This window comes from Pituophis catenifer, unplaced genomic scaffold (assembly GCF_029215685.1).
Source record: "Pituophis catenifer annectens isolate HBS135680 unplaced genomic scaffold, rPitCat1.0.hap2 SCAF_10, whole genome shotgun sequence".
Classification (NCBI taxonomy): Eukaryota; Metazoa; Chordata; class Lepidosauria; order Squamata; family Colubridae; genus Pituophis; species Pituophis catenifer.
Window position 1 is genome coordinate 23,280,304 of NW_027256890.1, and position 17,564 is coordinate 23,297,867.

A 17,564-nucleotide genomic window follows, 5' to 3' on the forward strand; every position below is an offset into this window, starting at 1 on the left:
AGAGCCTCCCGCCTCCACTACTACCGGTTCTCCCAAACCGGTGCGAACCGGGACCAACCCACCACTGATCAGATCATGTGTTGATCAGCTTGTGATGGTAACTCCTGGCCTAATTATGGTTGTAAGTCGAGGATTATCTGTATTGCCTTTTTCAGGGACATTTTTTGTTTTTTTTTCATTTCCCAAGTAGCTTTCCATTCCCCGGGATTTCTTAGTGGTCTCCCATCCAAGGGCTAAACAGCTGCAAATCTGCTTAGCTAATTCCTGGCAGAAGGAATGCTGGGAATGATTGGACCAGTTGGTTGGGAAAGGAGCACGCTGGGGAAGACCGCCTTCGATCAGAACAGGGAACGAATGAACGCCCCAACTGTTGTTGTTGTTTAACTTTGTGCAAGGGAAGTGTGTCCTGTCGCAGCGAGTTTCTGCACACAGGAAACGTTTCCTAAGCAAGGGCTGCAAGATTTGTAGGTGCGGCTCTGAACAATTGCAATTTGTTTTTGCACGACACTTTTCTGACACTCTTGAGGGGCCTCACCCTGAAGCAACGCAGGTGCAAACAGGAGAGCAGAGATGGGTTTCAGCAGGTTCTGACCAGTTCTGGAGAACCGGTAGCGGAAATTTTGAGTAGTTCGGAGAACCGGTAGGAAAAATTCTGACTGGCCCCGTCCCCATCTATTCTCTGCCTCCCGAGAGCCAGCTGATTGGGAGGGAATGGGGATTTTGCAACATCCTTCTCCCAGGAGTAGGGTGGGAATGGGGATTTTGCAGTATCCTTCCCCCCAGGAGTGGAGTGGGAATGGGGATTTTGCAGTATCCTTCCCCTGGAGTGGGGTGGGAATGGAGATTTTGCAGTATCCTTCCCCTGGAGTGGGGAGGGAATGAGGATTTTACAGTATCCTTCCCCTGGAGTCAGGTGGGAATGGAGATTTTACAGTATCTTTTCCCTGGAGTTGGTGGGAATGGAGATTTTACAGTATGCTTCCCCTGGAGTTGGGTGGGAATGGAGATTTTACAGTATTCTTCCCCTGAATTGGGGAGGGAATAGAGATTTTACAGTATCCTTTCCCTGGAGTCGGGTGGGAATGGAGATTTTACAGTATCTTTCCCCTGGATTGGGGAGGGAATGGAGATTTTACAGTATCCTTCCCCTGGAGTCAGGTGGGAATGGAGATTTTACAGTATCCTTCCCCTGGATTGGGGAGGGAATGGAGATTTTACAGTATCCTCCCCTGCCACACCCACCAAGCCATGCCACGCCCACCACGCCACATCCACAGAACCGGTAGTAAACATTTTTGAAACCCACCACTGCAGGAGAGGTTTCCTTCCAGAAATGACACCTTGAGCTCGTCCCAAGAACACGTCCTCCCCAAAAGGATTCCAACACACAACCCAAATTTACACCTCTCTCCTAAGTTTTCTGTGTGTTTATCCTCTGGCGTTTGCTAAAGGATCACCCATTAATGGATGGCTAATCAGGCTTTCCATAATTAATTCAGCTTCAAAGGTCCTTTCACAGTCGGCGGGCGGCGAGAAGTCGGGGTTTATGGAGAAAATTGACGCTGGGGGTGGAGGCTTGGCTACTTTGCCACCAAGAGGGCATTTTTAATCCAGTTTTGTCTTCTTTTCTCGGCCCAAGGTCTAAAGCACCCTCTCTGGCATAGAGGGTGGGAGCTCGCTTTCCCCCAGCCGGTGATGGACTTCATCTCCCATCATCCCCAGTGCATCGTCTTAAAGAAGACAGTTCTAAGAGGGAGCAGCAGGGTGTTTGCAATGTGGAGTGCCTGGCATCAGTGGGGGCGGGGGGCACTCACAAAATGGCTGTGCCCTTTACAAAACAGAATCATAATTAAAATTAATTCTGAAAATGTTGTGGGAAGATTATGCACCGCTGGCGCTAAACCCTGCTTGGATTAGTGTAGATAAATCATAATTGTTCTTCCAGATCTCAGGGAGAGTGTATGCCGGTGCAATAATTTTATTTTATAGCACTTTATAGGTGATTGCATATTCATCCAGAATGTTCAGGCAAGGTTTGGCATTTTTGTCCGTCTATCAAATCCTTGCTCAGGATCTGGGATAGCCAGAGGTTGTTTGATGGTTGCTACAGTATTGATTGATTGATTGATTGATTGATTGATTGATTCGATTTATATGCCGCCCTTTCTCCGGAGAACTCAGGGCAGCTTACAATGCTTTTTAAGCAATAGCCTTCATACTTTTGTATATACCTGCTTAGTAGGGCTTTCGGCCCCCCCTAAGCGGTGTTATTTTTTATACAAAGTCAGCTTATTGCCCCCACAATCCGGGTCCTCATTTTACCTACCTCGAAAGGATGGAAGGCTGAGTCAACCTTGAGCCTGGTGAGATTTGAACTTGCAGTAATTGCAGGCAGCTGGTGTTACTTAACAGTGCTTTAGTGTGCTGCGCCACCAAGGCTCTCAAGTACAGCTTAGAATCATAGAGTGATAGAATCGTAGGGCTGGAAGGGACATTGGAGGTCTTCTATTCCAACCCCCTGCCCAAGGCGGGAGACCCTATACCCGTGATGGTGAACCTATGGCACGTGTGCCACAGGTGGCACGCGTAGACATAATGGTGGGCATGCAAGCATTGCCCTGGTTCGGCTGATTTTCGGGCCTTCCGGGCCCACCAAAAGTTGGCAAACCGGCCATTTCCAGCCTCCGGAGGGCTTCCGGGGGAGAGGGGAAGGCCATTCTCACCCTCCCCGGCTCCAAAAAAGCCTCTGGAGCCTGGGGAGGATGAAAAACGAGCCTACCGGGCCCACCGGGCCAACACATGCCAAAAGCGGGGGTCGTGTGGGGGGGGTCATGCATGCATGCACACGCCGGTCAGCTGATTTTTGGGCCTTCTGGGCTCACTGGAAGTCGGGAAACAGGCTGTTTCTGGCCTCCAGGGGGAGGGGGGAGGCCATTTTTGCCCTCCCCAGGCTCCTAGAAAGCTTCTGGAGCCTGGGGAGAGCGAAAAAACAGGCCTTCTGGGCCCACGGTGCCGTCGCGTGCCAAAAGTGGGGGGAGTGTGGGGGGCGGGGCACATAGAATTATGGGTGTGGGCACGTTTGCATGTGACACCCCTGCTCCCCCAGCTTTTGGCCCAGGTTAGGCATCACTGCAATATATATAAAGCAGAAAGCCAAAGTGATTTTGCCATTACATTTCTATTTGCAGATCTTTGCATTTTGCAAGATTTTCTCCGGTTCTTTCTCTTCTATTCTTGCTGTCTCCAGGAACTGCCACACCCACTATCCAGACTGGGGTTTTTTGTTGTTGTGTGTCTTTCTTATCAACAGTTCTTAAGTTATGCTTCTCCGTTGCAATCAGCCAGATGTTTAGACTGGATTTGGCATGTTCATCCACTGATCAAGGACCTGTTGTTATTATTACATTTGTTACGGCCGCCCACTCCAAAGACTTAAAACCGTTCTGGTGTAAAAATTTTCACTGAAGTAAATATCATTTACCAAACAAAGATTTGAACATTTCTCCTCATTTCTGTTGTCTAGGAATAACTATAAATCTGTCTGGGTCTCCGGAAGACACTCTGGGGAATAAAAATGAAGCCGAGCTGAGCTTTTCCTGTAAGCTGATTTCTAAAATAAAATCATACAGGGAGTTGCAACTTACGACCACGATTGGGCCCCAAAATTCTGTTCTTAAGCGAGACGTTTGTTAAGTGAATTTTGCCCCGTTTTGCAACCTTTGTTGCCTCACTTGTTAAGTGAAGCATTGCAGTTGATAACCAAGTAACCCAGTTGTTAAGTGAATCTGGCTTCCCCGTTGACCTGAATTTTGATCACGTGACAAATGGGGATGCTGAAATGGTCGTAACTCTGAAAAAAACGGTCCTGACCTGAATCCCCTTTTTTCAGTGCCGTTGTAACTTTGAATGGTCACTAAACGAACTGTTGTAAGTCAAGGACTACCCATATTTTTAAAAATTCAAAGTCAGGGGCGGCCAGGAAGCTGTGTTGTGGTTCGCCAGCAGCCTGCAGAGCTGGCAGCGGAGTTGGACAGTGAGGAGGCTGAGGAAGAACATGGGCCAGTCCTAGAGGCTGGGGAAGGCCCAGATGAGGGCTCTGCGTTGGAGGCAGAGATGGGGCCAGGGCCATCGGGGAGTGATACGCGGACTCTGGAGCCTCCAGAGGCAGACAGCAGAGAGGCAGAGAAACAGGAGGAGCCTATTCCTACTGTATGTATGAGAAGAGCTGCCAGAAGGCAAGAGCAGCTAAAGCAAAAAGGACGACTCGGGAGTAAGGCTGGAAGATGATTGGCCCCTCCCATAAGGCTTAAAAGACCAGCAACGGCTCTTGGGCTCTTTGTGGGAAAGCAACATTGATAGGTTGGTTTCTTGTCTTGCTGCATTCATTACTTGTCGGCGTCTTCTGCTTCTGAACCTTTGCCAAGAAAAGCCTTTGGCAGGTTGCCTAATTAGACCAAGGTTGGTGATAAGGCTGAAGGATTGTGTTATGAAGAATTTGTTTGGAATTGGTTCGGACTACGCTGAGAATGAGTTAATTCTCAGCTGTTCTTAATATAGTCTGTTTGTTTCGAACCGTTTGCGTCTGATAATACCTACTCGGGCCTGGGTCACAACAAGCTGAGGACTCCCCATGTCGTTTGAATGGCAATATCCTTCAGAGAAAATGTCAAGGAACCGTAGCCAGCTAGTGTTACCCCTCTCATGCTGATTGCGTTGGCACAAAGTGTTGACGATGTGTGAAGCAGCTGCTTTCCTCTTAAACAGCATCTCCGCGCAATATAGCAAGTGAAGTCACAGTGACTTTGAAGTCTCCTTTTAAGTCCTGCACTCAAGGATGAATCCTAGGGGCTCTGGAGCAGAAAAAGAAACTTATTGGGAATCTTTCCTCTTTTAAGTTTATTACTCAGGGGTTCAATTCCTCCATGTCATCTATGTCAATTTTTGCAACAGGTTAAACCTGGGTTCACAAACCCGATGCTCAAATAAGCATCTTCTTCTGCTTTAAAGGGCATGGGATGGTTCACCAAACGGATTAGAAAAAGAGCCAAGCCAAAGTCGTGACATCACATTTCAATCCTATTCTAACTTGCTGGGTCAATCCAGCCACAAGAAGTCGGAATAACAGAGTTGGAAGGGATTCTGGAGGTCTTCTAGTTCAAACTAGGGGAGTGAAATTCAGCAGGTTCTGTCAGGTTCTGGAGAACCGGTAGCAGAAATTTTGAGCAGTTCGGAGAACTGGTAGCAGAAAGTTTGAGTAGTTTGGAGAACCGATAGTGAAAAGTTTGAGTAGTTCGGAGGACTGTTAGTGGAAATTTTGAGCAGTTCGGAGAACCGGTAGCAGAAATTTTGAGTAGTTCAGAGAACCAGTAGCGGAAATTTTGAGCAGTTTGGAGAACCGGTAGTGGAAATTTTGAGTAGTTTGGAGAATCAGTAGCGGACATTTTGAGCAGTTCGGAGAACCGATAGTGGAAAGTTTGAGTAGTTCGGAGAACTGTTAGTGGAAATTTTGAGTAGTTCGGAGAACTGGTAGCAGAAATTTTGAGTAGTTCAGAGAACCAGTAGCAGAAATTTTGAGTAGTTCTGAGAACCGGTAGTGGAAATTTTGAGTAGTTTGGAGAACCGGCAAATACCACCTCTTGACTGGCTCCAGAGTGGAGTGGGAATGGAGATTTTACAATACCCTTCCCCCAGGAGTGGGGAGGGAATGCGGAATTTGCAGTATCCTTCCCCTGCCACGCCCACCAAGCCACGCCCATCAAACCACACCACGCCCACCAAGCCACGCCCACAGAACCAGTAGTAAAAAAAAAATTGAATTTCACCACTGGTTCAAACCCCTACCTAAGCAGGAGACCCTATACCATTCCAGATAAGTGGCTGTCCAGGCTTTTCTTAAAAGCCTCCCGTGATGGATCCACCCACAATTTCTTGGGGGAAGTTGTTCCATTTTTAATTGTTCTCACTGTCGGGAAATTTCTCCTTAGTTCTAGGTTGCTTCTCTTCTAGTTTAGTTTCCGTCCATTGTTTCTTGTCCTGCTTTCTGGTGCTTTGGAGAATAGCTTGACTCCCTCTTCTTGGTGGCAACCCCTCAAATACTGGAAGATGCTATCACGTCACCCCTGGTCCTTCTCTTCATTAAACTAGACATATGCAGTTCCTGCAACCGTTCTTTGTATGTTTTAGCCTTCAACCCCCTCCCCCCCCCCCACAAATCATCTTTGTTGCTCTTCTCTGCACTCTTTCCAGAGTCTTGATTCTATCCCTTCGTTAATGCAGCCTAATAGGATTGCATTGGCTTTTTTGACTGCTGCTGAACATTGTTGGCTCATATTTAAATGATTGTCCATTGGATTGCAAGATCCTTCTCACAGTTCCTGGCATTAAGCCAGTGGTGAAATTCAAATTTTTTTACTACCGGTTCGGTGGGCGTGGCTTGGTGGGCATGGTGTGGCTTGGTGGGCGTGGCAGGGGAAGGATACTGCAAAATCCCCATTCCCTCCCCACTCCTGGGGGAAGGATATTGCAAAATCTCCATTCCCACCCAACTCTGGGACCAGCCAGAGGTGATATCTGCTGGTTCTCTGAACAATTCAAAATTTCCACTACCGGTTCTCCAGAACTTGTCAGAACTTGCTGGATTTCACTCCTGCATTCAGTCAAGTTTCATGTAGCCTATATCTATAACGTTGGTTTTTCTTCCCAATGTGTAAAACTTTACTTTTCTCTACACTGAATTTCATTTTCTTAGATAGGACCTCGTGGAACTGGAGAACTTGACGGCAGACAGAAATTGCCCAGAAATGGTCAAAAATTGCAAAGAATATAGCTTAGTAGATGCTTTTCCAAAAAATCTCTTGTTGGCTTGCCTAATAGCCAAATGATCATCCGGCATTTAAATGCAAATAAAAATAGATCAAAGTCCTGCAGAAAAAAATAAAATAAAATAAAACGCAGCTGCAGCTTAAAATAAAAGCCCCAAAACTTGATAGAAAAGAGTGGGAATGATACACATTTTTTGCAGACCTTTAAAATAGTAAGTCTGAATGGTTTCCAGTGGCACACAGGCCCATGTTTACTCATGGTCTTGATGGTAGTCCCGAGAGTTGAGTTTACAGGGCGGCATTTAAAAATTAGCAGGTGGATGTTGCAGTTATACATCTGCAGTTTTTTGCACTAAGGGTGATCGACAAACTGTCAGCTAAGATTTACTCCTCCCGCCTGTCTCAATCAATGGCAGAAAGGGAAAAAGCTGTTTCCGTGGTCGGTTCTTGCTTGTTTCACTCTAATTCGTGAAAAGACAATTTGATGAAATCAGAGGTAGTGTCAGGTATGCCTCCTTTCAGTACTCAAGAAAGAGAAACCCCGACTCCATTTTCATGGAGGAAGGTACTTTTACTGAGTATGAACTGAATGCAACCAAAGAAAAGCAAAGTCTGAGGCAATAGGCGCGAAAATCACATATGGAAAGCATCCTTAAAACTCTCCCCCTAAGGGTCCAGTCAGGATTATCCAATCCATATCCCCCCAAGGGATCATGTGGGGTGCAACTTCCGATGGCTCCATCCTTCTGGTATGCCAGGATCAGGGATGGGTTCTAACCGGCTTTACTACCGGTTCTCTTTGTGCGCGCGCTTCGCGCGTGATCGCACACTTTGCAAGCGCATTGCAAATCTGCCCAGCTGAGGTGCGACAATCCGCTCTGCCGCACCTCTCAGCTGGGCGAAAAAAGAAGAAATATAAGGTCGGAATAATGTAAGGGCGGGCGGGAGGGCCCAGCTCCCGAAGAAAGAGAACCGGTTCGGTGACGTAATAGCATCACCGCTACCAGCTCGGCCGAACCGGGCCGAACCAGGAGCAACCCACCACTGGCCAGGATGGTTCATCTTGACTGGTTATCAGCGCGCCTCCCAGCTGCAAAGAAACGCTGAGGAAAACTTCCTCCAATTCACTCCACCAGCTCACTTCCCCCCTCCCAAATATCCAGAAAGCTCCCCCCTCCCCCCGTTACAATGGCAGCCAAGCAAGCAAGTAATATAAAGGCGGACGCTGACAGGTAGCTTTGTTGCTGGACGTATTTTTCATTGGGCAACAAGTTTTCTTAGTGGCCTACAACTTCTATGATATTCAGTCCCAGGATAATTGCCTGTTTTTCAGAGTTACGACCGTTGCAGCATCCCTACGGCCACGGGATCAAAATTCAGGTGCTTGGCAACTGCTTCGTAATGACCGTTTGTGACCGTTTCTGTGTCCTGCCTTCTGACAAGTAAAGTCAATGGGGGAGCCAGATTCACTTTAACTATTAGTGCCACTTTAAAATTAGTGCTACTAATTTATCCACTGCATCGATTCACTTAACAACTGGGGCAAGAAAGGTCGTTAAATGGGGGCAAAGCTGACTTCACAAATGTCTCACTTAACGACGTAAATTTTGGGCTCGGCTGTGGTTGGAAGTCAAGGACTACCTGTATTAGAAATGCATGCAAAAATCCACAACAAAAATCATTCTAAACTGAAACCCCATACATAATTTGAAGAGAATAAAATTATGAAAAAAAAAGAAAAGAATGCCACCATTTACTAAGCTCACTGCAGCAGAATAAACTTAGCACAAAATTGCAAAAGACATACTGTGCCTCTGATATCAGAGCGCGAGACTAAAATTGGAGAACATGCTGCGGTGTCAAAACTGATGAGATATATATCTCGATAATGGAAGTTTAACTCGATTCAAGCAGGAATGGCTCCCTCACATGCAATATATATATCACGGGGAAAAGGGAGATTTAGACATCTGGAATATCGTTTTGAGGGCTCAGCTAGAAAGTAGCATCTCTTACTAATGCACGATGCAAAGTTCAAATATCTAAACAGTGCCCAGCCATTCCGGGTGACAGATGGAAGAGAAATAGAGATTCTATCATGTAAGCTTCTTGGATGAGAAGCGAAACGTCTTCAAAGAAAAACCAGAAAGTCCAGTTGCCTCTTGAAAAAAAAAACATCTTTGGGACTATCTGTAGTGGTGATACTTTTATTCCTTTTATTCCTTTTTTTTTTTTTTGATTTGATTTATATGCCGCCCTTCTCCGGAGACTCAGGGCGGTTTACAATGCGTTAAGCAATAGCCTTCATTCTTTTGTATATTTATACAAAGTCAGTTTATTGCCCCCACAATCTGGGTCTTCATTTTGCCTACCTTAGAAAGGATGGAAGGCTGAGTCAACCTTGAGCCTGGTGAAATTTGAACTTGCAGTAATTACAGGCAGCTGGTGTTAATAATAGTGCTTTAGTCTGCTGCGCTACCAGGACTCTTGAATCAGATTTCACTTTTAAATGTTCCATCTCCTCTCCCTGCTCTTTCTGATCCCCCGAAACTAACACGAACGTTTGGATTTGTTTTTAAAATCATTTTTAGGTGCCGCGCAATTTGCCAACAGAGGTTGCAGCCTGGGGTTGACTTTGAGTGGCAAGATCCAACAGTCAAAATGTCTGCAACGCTCGACTTGGAAAAAGGATGCACGGTGGATGAGCTGCTTCATGGATGCATTGAAGCCTTCGGTAAGGATTTAATTTAATTTAATTTAATTTAATTTCGAATTTATATACCGCCCTTCTCCCTGAGGACTCAGGGCGGTGTACAGCCAAGATAAAAAACATAGAATACAAATATTAAAACATTTAAAAATATATATAAAATTTGGCCCAAAAAATTAAAAATCACAGACTAATTAAAAGAATTTAAAAATTTTAAAAATTTCTTCTTAAGCCAACCCGGCTTGCTGAAAAAGATAGGTTTTCAGGGAACGACGGAAGGCATTGAGGTCCTGGATTCTTCTTATCTCCGGGGGCAACTGATTCCAGAGGGTGGGAGCCCCCACAGAGAAAGCCCTCCCCCTGGGGGCCACCAGCCTACATTGTTTGGCTGATGGCACCCTGAGGAGGCCCTCTCTGTGGGAGCGCACGGGTCGATGGGAGGTCATCGGTAGCAGCAGGCGGTCTCGGAGATAGCTAGGCCCTATGCCATGGAGCGCTTTAAAGGTGATAACCAACACCTTGAAGCGCACCCGGAAGACCACCGGGAGCCAGTGCAGCTCGCGCAGGAGTGGTGTTACATGGGAGCGCCATGTTGCTCCCATCACTACCCGCGCTGCTGCATTCTGGACCAGCTGGAGCCTCCGGGTGCTCTTCAAGGGGAGCCCCATGTAGAGAGCGTTACAGTAGTCAAGGCGAGAGGTGACGAGGGCGTGAGTGACTGTGCACAGGGAATCCCGATCAAGAAAGGGCCGCAACTGGCGAATCAGGCGAACCTGATAAAAGGTCCCCCTGGTAACAGCCGTCAGATGTTCCTCCAAAGACAGCTGCCTATCCAGGAGGACTCCCAGATTGCGAGCCCTTTCAGTGGGGGCCAAAGACTCGCCCCCAATAGTCAGTGATGGAGTCAACTGACTATATCGGGATGCCGGGAGCCACAGCCACTCAGTCTTGGAAGGGTTGAGCCTGAGCCTGTTCCTCCCCATCCAGATCCGCACAGCCTCCAGGCACTGGGACATCACTTCAAGGGCATCGTTGGGGTGGCCTGGGGTGGAGATGTACAGCTGGGTGTCATCAGCGTACTGGTGGTATCTCACCCCAAAGCCACGGATGATCTCGCCCAGTGGCTTCACATAAATGTTGAACAGAAGGGGCGAGAGGACCGATCCCTGCGGCACTCCACAAATGAGAGGCCTCGAGGTCGACCTCTGCCCCCCTGCCAACACAAACTGCGACCGGTCGGAGAGAAAGGAGGAGAACCACCGTAACACGGTGCCTCCCACCCCCAACTCTTCCAGCCGGTGCAGCATGATACCATGGTCGATGGTATCAAAAGCCGCTGAGAGATCTAATAGGACCAGAACAGAGGAATAACCCCTGTCCCGAGCCCTCCAGAGATCATCAACCAACGCGACCAATGCCGTTTCCGTGCTGTGCCCAGACCTGAAACCCGACTGGAACGGATCCAGATAGGATGTTTCCTCCAGGAATTGTGGAAACTGTTGCGCGACCACACTCTCAACAACCTTCGCAATGAAGCGAAGGTTGGAGACAGGACGATAGTTAGCCAATATTGCTGGATCCAGGGACGGCTTCTTGAGGAGAGGCCTCACCACCGCCTCTTTCAGGGCAGCGGGGAAGTGACCCTCACTCAAGGAAGCATTAATGACGCCCTGGAGCCAGCCTCGTGTAACCTCCCGGGAAGCCAGTACCAACCAGGAGGGACACGGGTCCAGTAAACATGTGGCCGCACTAAGTCTCCCCAAAATCCTGTCCACATCATCGGGAGGCAGCTGTCTTAAGGACGTCATTGCAGGCATGATGCAATGTCGTTTTATATTATTGTATTTATTATTCTATTCTATTCTATTCTATTCTATTCTATTCTATTATTCTATTCGTATTTTATTTTATTTTATTTTATTTTATTTTATTTTATTCTATTATTCTATTCTATTCTATTCTAATTCTATTCTATTATTCTATTCTTATTCTATTCTTATTCTATTCTATTATTCTATTCTATTCTATATTATTCTATTCTTATTCTATTCTATTCTATTAATATTCTATTCTATTCTTATTCTATTTTATTATTCTTTTCTTATTCTATTTTATTATTCTATTCTATTCTATTCTATTTTATTTTATTCTATTCTATTATTCTATTCTATTCTATTCTATTCTATTCTATTCTATTCTATTCTATTCTATTCTATTCTATTCTACTGTACTCTACTCTACTCTACTCTACTCTACTCTACTCTACAGGTAGTCCTCAATTTACGACAACAATCGAGCCCAACATTTCCATTGCTAAGCAAGTCAGCTGTTAAGTGAATTTTGCCACTATTTTACAACCTTTCTTGCCAGAGTTGTTTAGTGAACCACTGCAGTTGTTAAGTGAATGGGACTTCCCCATTGAGTTTTGCTGGTCAAAAGGTTGCAAAAAGGGATCACGTGACCCCAGGACAATGAAGCCGTCATAAATCTGAGCCAGTTGCCAAGGGTCTGAATTTCAATCCCGCGACGATGGGGTACTGCAACGGTTGTAAGTGAAGAGAAATGATCATAAGTTCACTTTTTTCCCCCAGTGCCGTTGTATCTTCCGACGGTCAGTAAACAAATGATTGTAAGGCGATGACTATCTGTAACTTTGAAGCCTCCTCAGAAGAAGGAGCACTTAAAAGAAATGGGTGGAAGAGAGTGCAAGAGAGGCAGACTATGAGAAATTGTGTTTTAAATCTGATGGGCCTGCATTCATCTGAGCTTATGTTGCTCCCCATTTTTATTTTTATTTTTGCAGACAATGAGGGCAAGGTCCGGGACCCCCAGCTGGTCCGCATGTTTCTCATGATGCATCCGTGGTACATCCCGTCTTCCGAGCTGGCTGCGAAACTGCTTCAAATATATCCTTTGGACTGGCACCCAGTTCTGTTCCTCCAGTTTCTACTGTGTTTCTTAAATGAACCTAGCCAGGGGTGGGCTTCAAAAATTTTAGCAAGGGGTTCTCTGCCTGGTTGCTGGGTTGGTGTGGCCATGGTGGGTGTGGCCTAGTTGGCCTCCTGCACCATGGCGGGGGTGTGTGTGCGTTTTTGCCCTCCCCAGGCTCCAGAGGCTTTTCTTGAGCCTCCAGGAGGGCGAAAACAGCCTCTGGAGGCTGGAAATGGGCTTGTTTCTGGCCTTCCCGAACTTCTGGTAGGCTCGTTTTTCATCCTTCCCGAGCCTCCCTTCGCACCCTGCACTTACCTGCATCCAAAATGGGCCACGTGGGGACTCCTGGAAGGGGTGGGGTGGAGTGGGCGTGGCCAGCCAGGAGTGGGATTTGAGGGTTCTCCAAACTGCACAGAATCTTAGCTAGAGGTTCTCCCGAACCCCTGCGAACCCCCAGCAGCCCACCCCTGAATTTAGCTTAGTTTCTCAACCTTGATCTTTCTAAGATGTGTGCATTTCAGTTACTAGAAGTCTCCTAACCAGCATGGTTGGCTGAGGAATTCTGGGAGTTGAAGTCCACATATCTTAGCGGGAAAAGTTGGACAACACTGTTAACTTCAAACGCTTACTAAATAAACTGCTGTAAGTCGAGGACTATCTGTACACGTTAAGTGATGCAGAGCAATATATATTTCCTGTTATCCCTTTTATTTGCTCCTTAATTCTGTCCTGAACTTATCAAGAGTCTCGCGGATCAGAAAACAGCTCCTTGCCAGTTAAGACGTGCCATCTAATCCGGTGAGTGGCTGGGAATGGTTGAACCTGGTTCTCGTGAGAAGCAGGATGGATAGCTAGCTGTACAACTTTGACGGGAGTGCTGTTTTTTTGGCTACTGATCCATGTTGCTCCCAACATGGCCAATTTAACTTCTTGAGCGAAGTTGCTCTAGAACAGGGGTGTCAAACTCGATTTCATTGGAGGTCACATCAGGGTTGTGTTTGACTTTGGGGGCTGGGTGGGTGTGGCCAGTTTGGCCCAAGCGGTGGGCTGGTCTTTTGCTGTTTTTAGGGTGGCCTTGTGGGTCAGATCTAAGCACCCTGCAGGCCGGATCCGGCCCCCAAACCTTGAGTTTGACACCCCTGTTCTAGAGCAAGGGCCTCCAAACTTGGCAACTTTAAGACTTGCCGACTTCAACTCCTAGCATGGCTCGCTAGGGAATTCTGGGAGTTAAAGTCCACAAGTCTTAAACTTGCTAACTTTGGGGACTCCTATTCGAGAGTGTTGGCCCCATAATGGAAAAAAGACCCCTTTTTAGTCCTCAGCTCCCCATTTTCTTATGGAATTGAAGTACCGTCAACTGTTGTTCCAAGAAAGATTGACTTGATGGGGTTAAAATAGGAAGGGGGTCAACAATTGAAAAAAGATGTTGAGATTTTAGAAAGAGTGCAGAGAAGAGCAACGAAGATGATTAGGGGATTGAAGGCTAAAACATACGAAGAACAGTTGCAGGAACTGGGTATGTCTAATTTAATGAAAAGGAGGACTAGGAGTGACATGATATGCAGTCTTCCAATATCTCAGGGGCTGCCACAAAGAAGAGGGAGTCAAGCTATTCTCCAAAGCACCTGAGGGCAGGACAAGAAGCAACGGAGGGAAACTAATCAAGGAGAGAAACAACATAGAACTAAGGAGAAATTTCTGAGGACAGTTAACCAGTGGAACAACTTGCCTCCAGAAGTTGTGAATGCTCCATCACGGGAGGTTTTTAAGAAGAGACTGGACAGCCACTTGTCTGGAATGGCATAGGGCCTCCTGCTCAAGCAGGGGGTTGGACTAGAAGACCTCCAAGGTCCCTTCCAATTTTATTATTCTGTGTCCTAATCCTGGAGAACACTGAATGCCATATTGGGCTTTGTACATCAACAAATGTAGGTTTGGAAACTCCCAGCAAGGTAGAACTTGGCCAGTGGCTGCAGATGTTTGAGAGAAGACCCAATCCAACTCATCTGAAAGTCCAGGATGTATTTTTTTGGGTGGGGAGAGAAATCATTTTCCTAGAACACCCTCACTTTGGGGCAGGGGTGAAATTTAAAAAATTCCCCTACCGGTTCTGTGGGCGTGGCTTGTTGGGGGGGGAGGTCATGTGACTGGGTGGGCGTGGCCAACTCAACATCACTCACATCAAGGGGGTCCTCACCAGCCCCTCCCCTCCCAGCCACTCCTTGTCGCGAATGGCAGGAAAATGGGGAGGGGATTATTCCTGCCTACCATCCTTCCCTCTGTCTGTGCTGAGATTGAGGAATGGATGACAGGCAGGAAAATCCCCTTCCCCATTTTCCTGCCTTTCACAAAAATGGCTCCATTCCAGCTGCTCCCCCCCCACCCAGTCCCCCTCCCTCCTGGGACTACCTTAAAGGGACAAGCTGCAGCAGCTCCGTTCTGAATGGAGGGAGAAAAGTTAGCATTCTCTCTGCTGCATTTAACATTGAATAATGTGGAATATCGAGCAGCGGGAAGAGGTGAACAGTGACCGGCCAGGCATGGGTGGGGCCAAGGAGAGGTAATTACTACCAGTTCGGCGAACTGATGCTCATAATCCCAAGCGGTTCACCCGAACCGGTCCAAACCAGTAGGATTTCACCCCCACTTTGGGGATATTAAGTCTTCCCCATTCATCCTGACAGGTACTGGGTCTCAGCCTTCCCTGCAGAGTTTGACCTCAACCCAGAACTGGCCGAGCAGATCAAGGAGTTGAAGGAACTTCTTGGACGGGAAGGGAGTCGTCGACACAGCAACTTGATTGATATCGAGAGCGTGTAGGTAAACGGCAGGACCGGGCTTCTTGTGCGTCCATAACTCTGCTTCCGATCCTCCCGCAACACTTCCAGTTTGTTTAGGACAACTTCTGGTTTGGGTGAATTCTTGATCCAGCAGCAAAACACCCAATGTGATTCGTTGTGGGAGGAATTGGACGGATTGTTGGCGTTTTGAGTGGCTCTATATTTATTTATTTGTTAAATTTCTTTGCCACCTATCACGGGTGGGGGGGGCTTCTCTAGGTGGCTTACAACAATAAAAAGGAAAGTGAACAGAACAGAAGTAAGATAATAAAAGAATACAATAAAGGTGTCCAAACTTGGCCATTTTAAGACTTGTGGACGTGAACTCCCAGAATTCCTCAGTCAGCATGAATTCTGGGAGTTGAAGTCCACAAGTGGCCAAGTTTGGAGACCCCTGTGATAAACAATGAAAAAGAACATAGCCATAGCAATAGCACTTAGACTTATATACTGCTTCACAGTGCTTTCCAGCCTTCTCTAAGCAGTTTACAGAGTCAGCCTCTTGCCTTCCAACTATCTGGGTCCTCATTTTACCCACTTCAGAAGAATGGAAGGCTGAGTTGACCTTGAGACGGTCAGGATTGAACTGCTGGCAGTGGCAGAATTAGTCTGCAATGCTGCATTCTAACCACAGGGAGGGAGGGAGGGAGGGAGAGAAGGAGGGAAGAAAGGAAGGAAGGAAGGAAGGAAGGAAGGAAGGAAGGAAGGAAGGGCAATAATACTAGGATGGAAGGATGGAAGGCTGAGTCAACCTTGAGCCTGGTGAGAATTGAACTGCTGCCTGCGGTACTGCACTCCAACCACTGCACCCCCTCAGTTCATAATGAGAATACATCAATTACCAAAAAAAAAAGAAAGAAAAATGGACGGGTAGAGAGAGCAGAGAAGAAGGGGGGAGGTGGATAGTTTGTGGGGGGGGGGTGAGAACCCATTCCAGTCGGAGAGTTGACGATTCAGGACATTGTACAAACTCAGGAAGTAGGAGGTTAATTCAGTAACTAAGTTAAGCAAGGTTGGGCAGAAACCTAGTCAGTTGGCTTGGACTCTACAGATATTAAGGTAAGGGGTGCTTCAGGTAAGCTAAAATGGCCGATGTTCTTGATTATTATTCTGGGTTGTTGGGTTTTTTTTTACACCCCCTCCCTTTTTGAGTTGTTGAATTCAGGGTGTTTTTGTCTTTTGGGGGTTCCTCCATCCAGCCCGACTTACAAGTGGAAGAGACAGGTAACTCAACGTCATCCCGTTGCACAGAAGAAGCGCAAGATGTCACTGCTTTTTGACCACCTGGAGTCGGGAGAGCTAGCGGAGCATCTCACCCACCTCGAATACCGTTCCTTCAGCAAAATCCTGGTGAGTGCATGGGTGGGCGGGAGAAGAGGACTTCAGCGCCCATCATCCCTAGCCAGAAAGACTTTGATTGTGTTCTGTCCCAGCTACAGACCCCAAAGAACGCAGCACACAAAGCCTGTACAAACCTTAGTTTACTAAATTAAATCAGTCTTTTTTCAAACAAAGGCTGTTAATTAATGTTCTTAACAGCCTACAAGAATCCAAAGAATAAATAATTGTAATCTTACTAGGGTTGGCAGAAAGCCCAGAAGCAATTTGCGGAGAACTAAGATCCAGACGCGAAGGAGAGTGAACGAAGTTGTTCCCTGCAAATTGCCTCAGTCATCATCCTTCCTTAAATAGGCTAAGGGAGTGGCCAATTAGCCTCAAGCCTTACTCTCGAGGAGACCTCCTCCTGAGGAACCACTCCTGCCTTTTGGCCACTCTGCGCGTCCATGCATCGAGAAGAGGCTCCTCCTCTTCTTCCTCTTCACTTAAAGGAGCTTCTGGAGGTTCCTAAGGCCCTGTCTGAATCCCCGCCTCTGGCACCACATCTTCTCCAGCCTCCTCATTGTCCGACTTGAGTGCCAGCTGCACAGGCTCCTGGCGCAGCACCACACCAGCCTCCTCACTGTCAGAATCAGTTTTTGCCCTCCCCAGGCTCCAGAGGCTTTTCTTGAGCCTCCAGGAGGGCGAAAACGGCCTCCCCAGGCTCCAGAGGCCCATTTCCGGCCTTCCCAAACTTCCAGTAGGTCCATTTTTCACCTTCCCCGTGCATCCTGCACTTACCTGCATACAAAACGGGCCACATGGGGACTCCTGGGGTGGGTGGGCCCAGCCAGGAGTGGGATTTGAGGGTTCTCCAAACTGCACAGAATCTTAGCTAGAGATTCTCCCGAACCCCCAGCAGCCCACCTCTGAGCACAAGCCTTG

The 17,564-nt window shown here is 47.2% G+C and overlaps 1 protein-coding gene across 1 annotated transcript in view; it reads left to right on the plus strand.

Moving 5' to 3' along the window:
• RASGRP2 (RAS guanyl releasing protein 2) overlaps positions 1-17,564 on the plus strand; it is a 61,020-nt gene that overhangs the window by 11,949 nt on the left and 31,507 nt on the right. Inside the window, exons 2-6 of the mRNA XM_070951553.1 lie at positions 9,413-9,555; positions 12,335-12,437; positions 13,198-13,260; positions 15,147-15,278; positions 16,502-16,652. Of these exons, the coding sequence (XP_070807654.1) occupies positions 9,483-9,555; positions 12,335-12,437; positions 13,198-13,260; positions 15,147-15,278; positions 16,502-16,652 (522 nt within the window). The 5' untranslated portion in view covers positions 9,413-9,482. The remainder of the gene's footprint in view (positions 1-9,412; positions 9,556-12,334; positions 12,438-13,197; positions 13,261-15,146; positions 15,279-16,501; positions 16,653-17,564) is intronic.